Source organism: Myotis daubentonii, chromosome 8, assembly GCF_963259705.1.
Source record: "Myotis daubentonii chromosome 8, mMyoDau2.1, whole genome shotgun sequence".
NCBI lineage: Eukaryota > Metazoa > Chordata > Mammalia > Chiroptera > Vespertilionidae > Myotis > Myotis daubentonii.
The window spans coordinates 59,279,963-59,295,352 of record NC_081847.1 but is presented as its reverse complement, the minus strand read 5'-3'; the positions used below and the strand labels follow the sequence as shown (position 1 = coordinate 59,295,352).

Genomic DNA, 15,390 nt, shown 5'->3' with positions numbered 1-15,390 from the left:
CTTCAAAAGGTCCCTCCCCTTCCTCCCCCACCACACACACACACACACACACACACACACACACACTATAATTTTTTTTTTCAAGGTCTGGCCAACCTGAAATTAGTGACTGAGGAGGAAGTGAAAGTAATAAGAAGGAAACAGTGTATAATGTGACTTATGTTTCACTTTCTAGAATGTAGAATGCTCAGTTCATTTTGCTTTGCATTGCCCTGGGCACAAAGAGGACATTACAGAGCATGCTTCTGTGGGTGTGTTTCCCTGGGGGTGGTCTCCAGGCTGAGGGGAGCGCTGAGGCATGACGAGGTGAAGTCATGGCAAGCTGAAGGCAGAACCAGGCCTGGCCCAGCTCTCCTGCCCCCTAGGCCAGCGCTGTGCCCATCATTCCAGACAGGAATGAGTGCCCTCCTTCCTGCACGGCAGCGAGGCGGAGAGGACAGAGAGGGGCTGACTCATGGAGCAAGACCTCTAACAATAACTATTTCTGTGGAATATAATTACAATGGACTTCAAACACAGCATTGAGTTCTTTTCTTCTCTGTTACCAAAGGAAATGCTAACTAACTTCATTTCCTTCAGCTTTCAAAGGTTCAAAACTTGTAGTTACCTATGTGATGCGTATGATGTTACTACTTTTTCCATGCTGATGTAAATTGAAATAGGGGTTGGAGCGTAACCACCTTTCATGAGTAAGACTCCTGGAGTAGGGACTGGGGAGAAAAAAGTAAAATTAGCTGAGTTCTTGAAAACTTGCTCTTTACAAACAAAACAGCACCCTCCCCCCCTCCCCCTGCCGCCAACCACCGCCACCACCATGTTTTACCTCCGTGGAAGCCCTGGTTTTCATCTATGGGAAAATTTCTACTTGTGAATCTCCCTCTTTGTTCATTAGCCATCAGGTTTCAGCTACAAAATAAACAAATAAAAGGAAAGCACTCTGGTTAAATGCAGAGCAGCCCCTGTCCGCCAGGAAGGAAACATCCACGTTTTCTGTGGAGACCTGTTGCCCACAGCAGCTCTGGGTCAGGACTGTTGAGAAGCAGCTGGCCAGTTGGTTGGAGAAATTCTGTCCCACGAGGTCACACTCGTAAATAAGAATGACTCCACATGGATAATCCCCACATGCAGTCACACAGATTCAGTCTGACGAATCCACGGGACTTTAAAATAAGTGGGTTGACCCACTTTTTAAAAATTCCTTTTTCCTCCTTTACCCATAACGTTTACAACATTGAGAGAGAGAGAAAAGCCAGGGGAGTACAAAGAACTCAAAACCTGAGGATAAAAAGGTTTAATTCACACACAATTATATCCAACTTATTCAAAAATGGCTTGGCTTGTCCAGCCTAAGTCAGCACAAACAGTATAAGAGAAACCAGAGAGGAAGAATAGTCCAGCCAAGACTATATTACTAATCAATTCATCAAGACTATAACTTTAGACCTGCTAAAACCTTAAAGAATCAGAACAGTCAAGGCCTGGAATGTTGCAGTTAATGTATTTTTCTGGTTAACATAAAGTTTGTAGATGAGTCAGTTAATTTTGAAACATGTTTTGTGGGCACAGTCTATGCCATTGAAGGGCTGGTCTCCTTTGGTTAGAAAGTATGAGCTATAAATAGATGATGCTGGGAAGCACGTGGGAAGGGAAAAGACAGAGATGTGCATGGGAATTCGAGGAGCATTGCGGAGGGGGGGGGGGTGAAAGGAGATAGGGCTTTCTGCAGGAGGTACACCTGAGCGACAGGGGAGGGGAAGGGTGGGTAGGCACCAAGGCAGGAGGCATCCCCGGTTTAGTGTGCAGCCTGAGCAAAGACACTGAGGAGAGAGGCAGCTTTGGATTTGGGGACCTGGGGGCCCAAAGCACTGAGAGAGTGGGCAGAGGTCAGGCTGGGCAGGTGGGCCTTGTCTGCAAGCCATTAAAGGGAGTTTCTGCTTATCCCGTGGATGATAGGGAACCGTGGAACAGTCTCAAGCATTAGAATTGTGAGATAAGAGGCCGCTCCAGCTCCCTTAATAAAAGCAAACCTCTGCCCTGGCCAGCATGCTCAGTGGTTAGAGTGTTAGCCTGAGCTCCAAAGGGTCACGGGTTCAATTCTGGGTCAAGGGCATGTACCTGGGTTGCAGGTTCCACCCCTGGCCCTGGTGGGGGCATGTGTGGAAGGCAACTGATGTGTTTCTCTCACACTGATGTTTCTCCCTCTCCCTCTCTCCCTTCCTCTCTCTCTAAAAATAAATAAATCATATATATATATATATATATATATATATATATTTTAAAGAATGCATATATTAATTATGCCTAAGGATTTGAAATACTGATTTTAACGCAGCAAAACGTCAGGCATTTCCCCAAAAGAAACAGTCCTTTTTTTCACTCTGCTACCACAGCACACTAAACTCTGCAGCTTTGTCATGGATTCACTTGTGGGTTAAAAGAAACTGTTCATTACCTTTACCCCTGTGCTTTTTATACCCCCTTCTTGTCCCCCAACCAAAAAAAGACACACCCGGGAGGTTGGTGGGGTGGGGGAGGGGGGGGGGAGGTATAACATCTTTTAAATATCTCGGGTTTTGACTGAATGTAGCCAAGAGATTTAAAATCATAGTTCTCACAAAAGACCCCCACACCCAAAATAGTCTTTCTCTGCTTCTCATTACATGTATATTCTTTAAAAGAAACACCAAAATTTGAACCTTACACCACCATCCCTTTCAAGTGATCCTCCCTGGTTTCTCCATTGTTTTCACAGCTGAAATTCCTTTGTGTGACAATGACTTAGTGGAGATGTGCTTTGCTCTCCCATCGGGCTTGGGCTGCTGAACTTCTTCAAATTCCCCCCACCCCCACCCCTTGACTTGTCATAGCCATTGCCCTTCTATCCACGTGTACCACCTAGAAAGTGTTGATAAATGAAAGAAATCACCATCAAATGGCTTCACTTTAGGAGTTTCAGGCCTAGTTTTCAATAAGTGTTGAGAGAAAGGAACACAACTGGACCGGAAGTGAGAAGACAGGGATCCAGAACTGTGGGGACCCGGGGAAGGCACGTCTTCGTTTGGGCCCAAATTTTCCAAATGAAATTATATCTGCCCTGCCTCACCGGGTCCTAGGAGGATCAAATTAGTTGTGCGTGTGAAAATGCTTTGAAATACAAGGTAATAAGATAAATAGAATTTTGCTGGAACAAACAGTGATGGCCATCCAAAGACTCTTCCTGGCTTTATATGAATTAACCTGGGCCTATCCTCTCTAGTATGATCCCTCATAGCCATCTGTTGTGGGCTGAGAGGTTTCTAGCATTATAAATGGGAGAGTTAATAAAAAGGTACCCACTTTTTAAAAATATATTTTATTGATTTTTTACAGAGAGGAAGGGAGAGGGATAGAGAGTTAGAAACATCGTTGAGAGAGAAACACTGATCAGCTGCCTCCTGCACACTCCCCACTGGGGATGTGCCCTCAACCACGGTACATGCCCTTGACCGGAATCGAACCTGGGACCCTTGAGTCCGCAGGCTGACGCTCTATCCACTGAGCCAAACCAGTTAGGGCCCACTTTTTAAATAGAAGGAATTTAGTTCAACAGTGTTTATGGCTGTTGTCCTGTACTTCCATTGAGGACTGGACTAACCAAGGAGCTGGGAGGAAAGGGAAGGGAGAAAGGGATCTAAAAATGCACTGGCAGGCACTAATAAAACCCCTGGGGAGAAGCAGACTTACCGATATAAAGAGAGTGACACAGCAAGGCAAGGCGTATTATATGATGACCTATTACACAAATAGATAGTATAACTCATGGTTGAATGTCATGCTTGGGTATGCAGCAAAGATCATTATTCTGGAATGTGCCTTAAGGGAGATGGGAGGTAAAAATTGTCAACTACATACGGGGTAAGCAATCTGGAAAGACTGTATGGACCAGAGTGTGAAGGAAACCAACTAAATGGAACCCCAGCAGCACATCTTCCCCCTGGCGCAGCACAGGCTGGAAACCTCCCATCTGACTTCAGACAGTCTGCTGCCTTAAGCTGTGGGGTCTCAACTGTGCCAGTGGAATTGCCCCCGACTATCGCTCTCTCGTTTACACTCCAACGACCCTTAGCTGTCACCTTTCTAGGACCAGGGGGAAAACCTTCATAAACTCAGGGATAGGCTGGACTGTTCGTCTAGTCCAGTGGTTTCTTCTGGAAGGGAGGCTAACGGGACAGAAGTGGCGTATACTTTATCTGTAGGGCTTTATTTCATTGCAGAGAGAGAGAGAGAGAGAGAAGAAAAGAAACACAAATTAAGAAGTGCATTTTTAAAAATTGTTTCTTTAGGGAAGAACATATACATAGATGTTTGCTATTTTGCCCTTTCTACTTTCATGTATTTTAATTTTTTTCCAAATAAAAAACAGTGGCATTTTCAAATGATGACTACTAAAACAAGCTGTTGCCTTGGCTGGGTGGCTCAGTTGGTTAGAGCATCGTTCAAATATGCCAAAGGTTACAGGTTTGAACCCCGATCAGGGCACATACATGAATGAATGAATGCATAAATAAGTGGAACAACAAATCTCTCTTCCTCTCTCTCTTTTAAATCAATCAACTAAAAAAAAAATCAATAAATAAAATTATACAACATGCTGTTTAGTCCAGAGTCCATTTTCATATTGCAACTGATACCATCTCAAACCGTGGTTTTTGTTTGTTTGTTTGTTTTTGTTTGTTTTCCATTTCTTAAGAGAGACCAAGAAGACGGAATGTTCTCTAACCACCATTTAAGGAATTCACTGTCCTTTGAATTGCTCAGTCATACTCAGCTCCATCTGATCATTTCAAGTCATCTAGCAAATCCCAAACCTTTAAATCTTGTTTTCCTGTTTCACAGTCTCTCCCACTATCCCTCACCAGAATGTAATCCATGAGGGCAAGGCTTTTTCTTATCACCATATCCTACCATCCAGTACAGTGCCTGGCACATCGTGTGCCCTTAATAAATATTTGCTGAATGAATGAATGATTGAGTTCCCAGAACCCACAAGGACTGCCCTGCTCCATGAAAACATAATTTGAAGGTTGGCCTTGCCCACCTGCTTTTGCATAGACCCCACACTTTTAGGCTCCTCTGGCTTTCTTGGCCATGTCCTTGAGGGCCAGGCCAAGCCTACGAAGTTAACTGCTGCCATGCTACAGTAAAATAGTGAGCTGCAAGGCAAACCCTGGAAAGATGCACTATCTCTAGGCCTCTTCCAGAACTTTCTAATACCAGGGTGGGCTGTTTTATACGCATGGGGAAAGCCCACAGCTTAGTTACTGTTGCTCCCTTATACTTCTTTTCTTAGCATCCCTGATCAAAGTCTTTTCTTTGCACTCTGCTGAAGGATGGTATGGAATGTTTTAGAGTAGTTTCTAAATAACATTATGATGGCTCTTCTTTATCTCATTTCTTTACCAGCATTCAGCTTTATTTTCCCTAGCGTTTATTTCCACTGATGTTTACCACATGCTGTTTATTAGTTTTGTACTTCCTTAAGGCATATGTAACAAATATGAAATTTACTTCCAGGAGAAAAGAGTTATCACACCAAGTTTGTGTCTAGTGGACAAACAAAACGGAACAAACTTCATTAGAGCTTCTTCCCTAAAAATTAAAATGAATTTTTAATTCTCTGAAAAAGAAAGCATGCGCCCTACCTGGTTTGGCTCAGTGGATAGAGCGTCGGCCTGCAGACTCAAGGGTCCCAGGTTCGATTCCTGTCAAGGGCATGTACCTTGGTTGCGGGCACATCCCCAGTAGGGAGTGTGCAGGAGGCAGCTGATCAATGTTTCTCTCTCATCGATGTTTCTAACTCTCTATCCCTCTCCCTTCCTCTCTGTAAAAAATAAAATATATTAAAAAAAAGAAAAAGAAAAAAAAAGCATGGAGGTCAGAGAAGTAGGAGCTATCATCTGCTTGTCCCACGCCCTCCCGGTTCATATTTCCCTCCTGACCCAAATCGTCATCTCCCTACCCTGGGCCCAGAAAAGACCATCACTTGGACCCAGGAAATGCGAATAATCCTGGAGCCAATAAGACATTTCCACTCAAGGAACATGATGGCAAAAACCTGGGAAACAGAAGGACCACACTCCACCCCAGGTATTTTTGCTCCAAATCTAGGGTTCTGGCCAAACCATACTGAATGAAGAAAGATGTCCCTTGTTTTCCTTGAGAAGAAATCCGAGTTAGTCCTACCCACCACGGTTGGGTGTTGCCTGGATGACTGTTTGGAGCGCTTCTTTCTCCTCATTGGAGAATCACCGTCTTAGCTACTCTTATGGTAGTCTATTACATAGCGCAGGTATTCGGCTGTAAGTGAGAATCTTAGTGCAAAGTTTGAGGAACATCAGAATTGTTTGAGTTTCTATGCCAGTTGCCTGGAGCTAAGCGATCCCAGGCAGCCCATTGGAGACTTAGGTATTAGATCTAATCTCCCATGATTCATTCTGAAAATTGCTGGTGTCAGAATCCTCCCCTTCAGCAAGATCATTCAGGAACCTCGGAGTTGGCCTAAAGCCACGTGTTCACTTAGGAAGTGCCTTCTCAGACCTGTCTCAGCTCTAGGACAGGTCATCAACGCACACACCCATCCCAGGCAACCAGGGATCATCCAGACTTTGGTTGTTTCCTCTACTCTGTGTGGGGCTCACAGTTAGAGGAAGTGCAGTATCCTGGCCCTAGGTGATAAATGCATTTATTGAGTGCTTGCTGTAGGTCAGACACTGACCTAAACAGTTCGCATACAGTACCACTTTTAACTTTAACCACAACCCTACAAATAGGTACCCATTGCTCCATTTTACACGTGAGAAAACAGATTAAGTGACTGTCCAGGACGTGGCTGCTCTCAGTGTTGGAGCCAGAACCCTTGGCCTCCTCAGGGCCTGAATTCTTAACTGCTGTGCCCTGTGTCTGCATATGCTGTCCCTCTGCTTTTGGAGTGTTGAGAAAGGGAGAGGAGGACTCCAACAACCGATCGATCCGTCAGAGAGGAATGGACTAGCCATCTCAAAAGAGCGTAAGCAAATTGGAAAGAAGTAAAAACTTCGCCCTGAGCAATAGCTGCCAGTCGGCTGTCCAGGGCGGCCCCTCGCTATCACTGAGTAGGCGAATTCCTGCACTTCAGCTGTTTGGCGTGACTGGTGACATATTGGAGAGTTCATCATCGCCCTGAGTTATGTGTGTGGGAATGCTGAACTATTAGAGGAGTGCCCATGACTAATGTGCATTACAAACCATTGGCTAGCCTGGCAGTTTTAAACAGAAGCAGATTTCTAGAAAACCCGGGGCCAAAATGAAGTTTCTTTTTCTTCTGTTTCCTTCTCCTCAGACTTTGTGAGGAATGAGGTCAAGGAAGGGAGACCTGATTCCACTCTGAGTCTCAGGCTCTGTACACCCATAACAAAACCACAGCAAAACCATTGCTTCAGTCCTATACTGTGCCTCCCCGGGAGGATTTCTGAGCAGGCCAAGTGCACTTTGAGAAGTGCCCCCTCTGGTTTCCTATGAGCAAGCAGGGTGCCTTCTCCCCTTCCTTCCCGGCAGGGAGGGCGTGTTGAGAGCTGCCTGGTGGCAGGGCTCCAGCAGTGCAGCTGTGCCCTGGTCCCCACCGGCTGGAGGGAGAGCCTTGGGACAATGCAGACCTGAGGACCGCTCGCTGTGGAGCGCCCCGCCCCGTCTCAGCACGCCCGTCGGTTGAAAGGTTCTCGCCTTAGACTGCACAGAAGGCAAGAAGTGGCTTGCAAAGGGGCAGGGTTTCAGCACCGTGCAGAGGGAATTAAACCCACGTTAACAATAACATTGGGCTGTGGAGTGGAAAAGCTGGGATGGGGCTGGCGTTCCCCAGGCAACAGTCTGAAAATGTTCACTCCTTAGAAAGTCTTTCCACTGGCCAGTGGCTCTTTCCTGACAGTACCAGAGGCAGAGCTCCGGAAAAATAATGAAAGCTATGGCTGGAACATGGTGAGTGCCAAGGGGTCCCCCTCCGAGACAGGATGGCTTTTCTTGTGTTTGGATTTGGGTTAAAAAAACAAACAAACTGGCAGACCCGGATTGCTGACACAAGTAAATCCATAACTATACGGGCAAACACTTGCAATTTATCCTTGCAGTAAAAGGAAAAAGCAAAACAAAACCGTTTGCCTCTTCTCTTGGTAGCATCCAGTGCTGTGGTGGAAAACGCTGTGATCCCTGAGAAATATGCATGATGAGCACGTGTTTTTCCCTCAGTTGATTTTATGCTTTAACCTAGGAGCCTCTGTTACATAGACCAGCAGAGTAACGACCACGATTGGGCTGTGTGCACGTGTGTGTGAGCACTGTGTGTGCTGTTTTCCCCAATTATTGCAGCATAACTTCCTCTTTGCTTTACCAGACTGAATCTCAACAATGAGACATAATGTGTAAACTCCTTGTATGTTTGCTCTTTTCAGTTCTAGGGAAAATCCGAACGGCAGTGGGCAGTGCCCAACTTCTCATGGCCCAGAAATTCTACCAGTTCAGAGAACTGTGTGAAGAAAACCTGGTAGGTAACATTCCCCATCACTACCCTTTCCTGCTAGTACCATGAGAAGAGTGTGTTATCAAGATTGGCCTGATTTTGAACCAAGTCAAGGCCCATTGGACTCTCTTGGAATAAAGAGTTTTCTGATGAATCTTATTATCTGCTCTTAAAATTAAAAATACTTTCATGCTTAAAAAATTGTAGAAGAGCCGAAAGCGGTTTGGCTCAGTGGATAGAGCGTCAGCCTGCGGACTGAAAGGTCCCAGGTTCGATTCCGGTCAAGGGCATGTACCTGGGTTGAGGGCATATCCCCAGTAGGAGATGTGCAGGAGGCAGCTGATCGATGTTTCTCTCTCATCGATGTTTCTAACTCTCTATCTCTCTCCCTTCTTCTCTGTAAAAAATCAATAAAAAATATATTTAAAAAATCGTAGAAGAAAAAACCCAACTAATTTAAAATTCCATCGCCTGCTCTATGGTAACTGAAAAATCCCCATTCTCCTGGCTTTCACATGGCATCTCTGATTTCATTATTCTTACCAAAATAGGGACCACCTGGTATTTCAAAAATAATATTACAGAAAACCATTTTGGATAATGAGTTTCTTTCTGTAATAGCCATCAGTTCGTATATCCTTATCAGAGTTCTCTGTTTTAATTCAAGGGCCAGAGGTGAAGGGCATCACAAAGTGTAGATTTGATCTCCCTGAGACACATGGATCCTTCGTAGACATACCAGAACAAAATAAAGCGAAGCAGGCACAAAAGCACCACTGCCAGCAACATTTTAATACAGGGGCAAGCGCTTCCTCACTCACGTATGCTCTTTTTAAAAACTACTACCAGCTCTACAGTCATTCCACAGAATAGCTTTTATTGGCCAATTGTTGGTCAGGCTGGGTCTAAAACACAGATAATGAAAAGCAACTTGTTTATCTTGTTCAAAGCAAAAACATTCTTATATGCAATCTAATTGACCCAAACTATGATTTCAGAGTTTTAACCACATCTTCTTGTTAACAAGGACAAATAAAGACTGAAAAGGATTTATCTAGACAGGACTCGGCCAAGAAAAAACAGGAAGCATGCAAACCTTAGTACTCTCCATCCCTCTGCACCAGGCCTTTCTTTTTGAGATCTTCCTTTGGAGCTATCTCTTCCCTCCTACTCACCATCCTCCCATCTATAATTTGTCTTCCCTTCCCTCAGCAAAAATTACCTGATCCTTCTTTCACCTTCCCAGAAATTCTATTCTGGATTATAAGATAATATGTATTAGTAAATGTATTGATAAGTGACTACCACAAATACTTTATTGAGCTTCACTTCATGTCAGGTACAGAATTCCCGCTAATTCGTGAACTTGGTAATGTGTCACACATCTTAATTAACATGATTCTTTGTTCTTTAAATGTAAGAAAGCACGCATAAAGCTATACTTCTCAAAATGATTGCTAGATACCTGGAGCCCAATGTGTACACAGTGCAGGGCACAGAGCATGCCTTTTTAAAGAATTATACTATGGGCAAGTATATTATGTAGTAGAATATTATGCAGATTTTGAAGATCAAATTGCAGACAAAACGTTTTGAAAATTTTGCAGATGTCCAGGAAAGGTTAACCTTGTTAAAGCCATCTTTTGATGTTTCCTAGCTCCTAATGGGCTCACATTCCTTGGCCACTAGAGGAACTTAGGTGGCAAAACATGAGAAGCATGTTAGAGGTAGACGGAAGCGGAACCACACTGTGGGCCAAGGGCCATTGATGGCCGGTCAAACCATGTCCCAGGAGGGAAGGTCAAGAGCCCACTGTGTCAGACCTTATGGAGCAGCTTGTGACATTATTTCTATGATGGTTTTACGGTTGAGAAAAATGGGCATGGAAAGGCTACGTAACTTGACCGGGGCCACATGGTAAGAGGCTGCACCAAGATTCAAATCTCAGTCTCTTTGACCTCAATCCCTGTAAATCCACCCACCACCCTACTTATCCCCTAGAATGTGAGCTGCATTCTTACCCTGGTGGAGGGACCTGAGGCTGACCAGTCAGCGCTCCCTCCTCTGCAGCAGGAAGCATGGTGACCTGGTAGTGGCATTGTTTAGGTCTACAAAGCCGCATAAGAATGGCATTAAGATTAGTCACATCCAGACCCAGTTCTCCTGTCTTGAGTTCTTACTCTGACAAAGGCAACACTTGAACACCCACACATTATCTAGACTCTCAGGCATAAAATGAATGGATGAGAGTTACTTTTTCCCCAGTAAAACTAAACCAAGGAACCCAACCCCCCCTCATCTTTTTACACTGTTTACCATCTCTGAACCCTAAGTGGCCTGGTTCAGACTAAGGCTAGTACTACAACTTCTTCTTGTGCATGAGATGTCACATGACCCACTGATTCAGAGACTGGCTGGGTGCCTGAACTCTTTCTCTCTGCTTCCTCTTCTATCTCTTTCATGATATGGGGGCAAAGAGGTTCCTGGTGAGGAGGGAACAAGTTGCCCAATATACAGAGTCAAAAATAACTCTGCCTATTGAACTATCATGTCATGCACTGGTGCACTGAAACAATTTAGCCAATGGAGCTTATGACCTAAAAGACTTTAGTGAACTCCAGAATATGAGCAATTTAGTTTTTGGTCATCAATAAGATAAGGAAATATATTGTGAGACCATAAACTCCATTTGAGAGGCACTTTGTCCAAACTATTATCTGTCTTTCTGAACCTAGATATTTAGAAACATTTTTTTTTAGTTCACTAAATCAAAATGTTATAGAGAAACTCATTAATTCAGGTGTCATTAGCACAGATTTAATACTGAACCAAATGCTTACAAACTTTAGAATTTATTCTTCCAATGAATTTCAGAACTATGGGTAGTTTTAGAACTATAAGTTTATAAAAACATCTTTACTTGTATTTATTTTGAGTCTAGACAAATAATGCTAGTTCATTCAAAGGGCTAAAAAGTTCTTTCCAACCCATTAATTTTGATGGTCACTGACCTTACACATTCTGAAATTCTGATATCATTTCTTATGAGGGTTGGTTTTAAAAGAAGAAACTGGCCTCAAGTTATTATACAGCATAAGGTCTCACAGTCTTAGTTGCCTGAATACTTAGAGGTAACCAAAACTGACCCCAGCTATAAACATCTGACATATGTCAGCTCCCACCAATCTAATGCTTTAGCTACTACTGCAGGTAGTGATTAACAATGAGTATGGCACCTTCATTCTCTTAGTTATGATTTTTCTGTCTTAGATCATAATAATTTGTGGTTCATACTTTCTAGTACTTGGAGGGACATGTGGATGGAGGCAAAGAAAGCCAACCCTTAAATACCAAAGATTGTTCAATATTATCTAGCAAATGGATCACTATGGACTCTTTGTGTATGTGTAGATATGTGTTCTTACATTTGCTATATTATGTTACGGTCAGTTTAACAGTGGTTCTCAACCTTCTGGCCCTTTAAATACAGTTCCTCATGTTGTGACCCAACCATAAAATTATTTTCATTGCCACTTCATAACTGTAATGTTGCTACTGTTATGAATCGTAATGTAAATATCTGATATGCAGGATGGTCTTAGGCGACCCCTGTGAAAGGGTCGTTCGACCGCCAAAGGGGTCGCGACCCACAGGTTGAGAACCGCTGGTTTAAAACAAATTCATTTTGAAATGATTTTGCCCAAGTATTTATATGATAAATGACTTCCTATATTAATAGTATCTTAATTGTTAAACATGTTTTATTACTCCTCATCACCATTTGTAGTCGCCTCTAAGACAAAAAAGTCAAGCTCATAGAAACAGAATAGAAAAGTGGTTGCTGAGGGCTGAGGGGTGGAAAAAACAGGGAGAAGCTGGTAAAAGGGTATAAACTTTCAGTTAGGAGATAAATATGTCTGAGGATCTAATGTATAACATGTTGGTTATAGTTGGTAACGCTGTACTGTATAGCTGAAATTCACTGAGAGTAGAACTTAATGTTCTCACCAAACTTTTTTTTAAAAGGTAAATATGTGAGGTAATGGATATGTTACTTAACTTGATGGAGGAAATTCTTTCACAATGTATATCGTATTGTACATTTTAAATGTCATTATTATTTGTCAATTATACCTCAGTAGAGCTGAAAGTATAATTTTTAAAATAACCATTTATAAATTACTATAAAATTACCACTTTTATCTGAAAACCAAAAGGAACTCACTCTCCTTCTGTTGTTTGAAGTATTTGAAAATGTTACTTTGGCCCTGTGCTTGTTGTCATGGATCGCCTCTAAAGCATGATTATTCTTCTTTCTCTGTACAGAACCCTAATGCTCATCCAAGGCCCACCTCCCAGGATTTGGCGGGGTTCTGGGACATGCTGCAGTTGTCCATAGAAAATATTAGTATGAAATTTGATGAACTCCATCAGTTAAAGGCCAATAATTGGAAACAGATGGATCCTCTTGACAAGAAGGTAGAACAATGTAGATTTTGTATGGTTCATTTAAAAACCTGCACAAACATTGGACAGTCTAAATAGGCTTCTGCATTCAGTCTTGCTGTTTACAATGTGAAATGGAGCTGACATCATACTAATTTCATTGTAATGACAATGTTTACATAGTAATCATTTGGGATATTATCTGTAATATGTTTCAGGCATATTTTTAAAGAAAAACCTGTCTTTGTGAATTGGAAAATTGGGAATGTGGCTTTTTTTTTTGTTAATTAAACTTTAAGTTAAACCATTTTAGTCACTGGAAGGAACTGCCTCCATTTTGCTTTTTAAACTAAAATAAATGACATATTCAGTGCATGATTACATAGAGCAAGAGTTCAACTTCCTTACAGCCCTAGGATGTGTTTCTGAGGAAAATAAGCCCTGAAAGCTAACTGACTTTGATAATCATTTCATAAATATAGGAATAAAGAAACCACTGTTGTTCAAGTCTAAAAATATACACACCATCGAGTTTCACAGTAATCAAAAATGTTGGGCTTTTTCCTTTATAAAAGAGTTTACTTTTGGTTTATTTGCCTTGGGGAATATTGCTCACTGGGTTCCTCATGCAGCCGTTTAGAAATAAAGACTCAAATTTTTTACTTTAATTAATAAATTACAATTTTCACATTGGACTATGGTGGTTCCACCAGGCTCACACAGGTATACAATGTCCTCCCTTGCTTGGGCTGTCATGCACCACTTTTGTAATGTTTTGCTTTCCTCTGGCCTGAGGTCAAATAGTTCCAAGAGATTCAACTACAAAAATGACTCACGGTTATTCCCCTGAAGCACTGGTGGCCCTGACCTTTTCAGATCTCCTTACCTATCAGAGAGCTCATGGCAATCCAGTCCATTCTGTTGCTGCCCATAGTATCAGGATTCTTAGGGTCAGTGGGCTCCCAGGAGAAATCCAGTCCTAGGGGACAGGAAAGCAACACTATCATCCTATCCCTAATTTCCAATTCTGTCACCCGTCAACCTGAGGGTTTAGTGTTAAGCATCAAAGTACCATTGGTGTATATGTGGCCTCTCGCTTGGGAAGCCAAACATGTGCACTTAATCTAGCTTGTTTTTTAAAATCTGTGTTTGAAATTGTCAGCTAGATAAGCTTTTGAATTGGTCTTATTTTTTTAAAAAACCACTACAGATGTACACACACATCTATCTAATTTCCCACTTGTTGATTTTTAAAAAATTATTGTTAAAATATATAATGTACACAAATAGGAAAATATGACTGAAAATGATCAGTATTCATACTTTTAAAAATATACACAAAGTTGCTCAACAATGAAGATTTTTAAATGTCCAAACCGAGTGATGCTAAGAAATGATATATGTAACTATTGACATTCGCACAGTAAATCATTAGTTAACTTGATTTCTAAATCCTTACACACTTTGTCCATGATCAGAGCTTTTCATCATCCCGTGCACTTTAGGGGGGAAAAATGAATGAGCACAATCAGAGTTGGCAGAATACTGTTTGCGTTCTGTGCTTCCTTTCCTGTCCTCTGGGCCACCCAGACTCTCCCTTACACTGCCTGCGGGCCTCACTCCACTGTAATAAGTTTAACTAGGCTCCACCCATGCCAGCAAGGAGGGACCACTGTGACCAGCATGAGTGTTAAGGCGCAAGGAATGCGCTTCGGAGAATCATAGACTCTACACTTTAAGATACATTTCACATTTATGACACACTTCACATTTATTTACGAGGACCGAGGCTATTTTATTTAAAATGAAAACATTCACATGGACCATTTCGCAGCCTCAGTTTATCATCCTTTTCATAAGAATCCGTTCTGGTCTAGATTTCCTTCTTTCCCACTGGCATTTTTTTTTTTTTCTACTGAAGTCATGAGTGGCTTTTGTCTTTGCAATGGCATTTAAAAATACCTGTTTTATAGTTTGCTGTTGCTAAGGCAGGTGAACTCTTTCAGTCCCGTGTTAAGTTCTCACAATGTCTGTCCCTAGGATTGGAATAGCTCTCTGGGCCCCGGAGTGCCATCCCAGCAGGATGTTTTAGAGCCGTTTTGGAGCTGAGTGTAGGAATTACCCATGTCTTCCCTCCAGGGTGACCCTGGAATGTATATTGCTGTGTGTTTGTGTGTGGTGTGCAAACGGGCGTAACTCACTGAGGCATCTACAAAGCTAAAGGAACACAGTCTTATCGTCTCTTCCTCCTCATTTGGCTATTTAGGTTTGGGTGGGTCTGGGGAGAGGGCGGTGATGCTTTTAAACTCTGAACCCAGCTCACAGCAGCTGCCTCGCCTCCTTAGAGGGGGTGCAGAATTCTAAGCTGCTGCTGCTGCTGCCGCTGCAACCCTTGCCCATCTCTGGCCGCCGGAGGA

General features: G+C 42.6%; 1 protein-coding gene across 5 annotated transcripts in view; it reads left to right on the top strand.

The window, feature by feature from the left end:
• DLGAP1 (DLG associated protein 1) overlaps positions 1-15,390 on the top strand; it is a 629,180-nt gene that overhangs the window by 612,917 nt on the left and 873 nt on the right. For all 5 annotated transcript variants that reach the window (XM_059706573.1, XM_059706574.1, XM_059706572.1 and 2 more), the window contains 2 exons: positions 8,460-8,551; positions 12,854-13,006. In XM_059706573.1, coding sequence (XP_059562556.1) covers positions 8,460-8,551; positions 12,854-13,006 — 245 coding nt within the window. The remainder of the gene's footprint in view (positions 1-8,459; positions 8,552-12,853; positions 13,007-15,390) is intronic.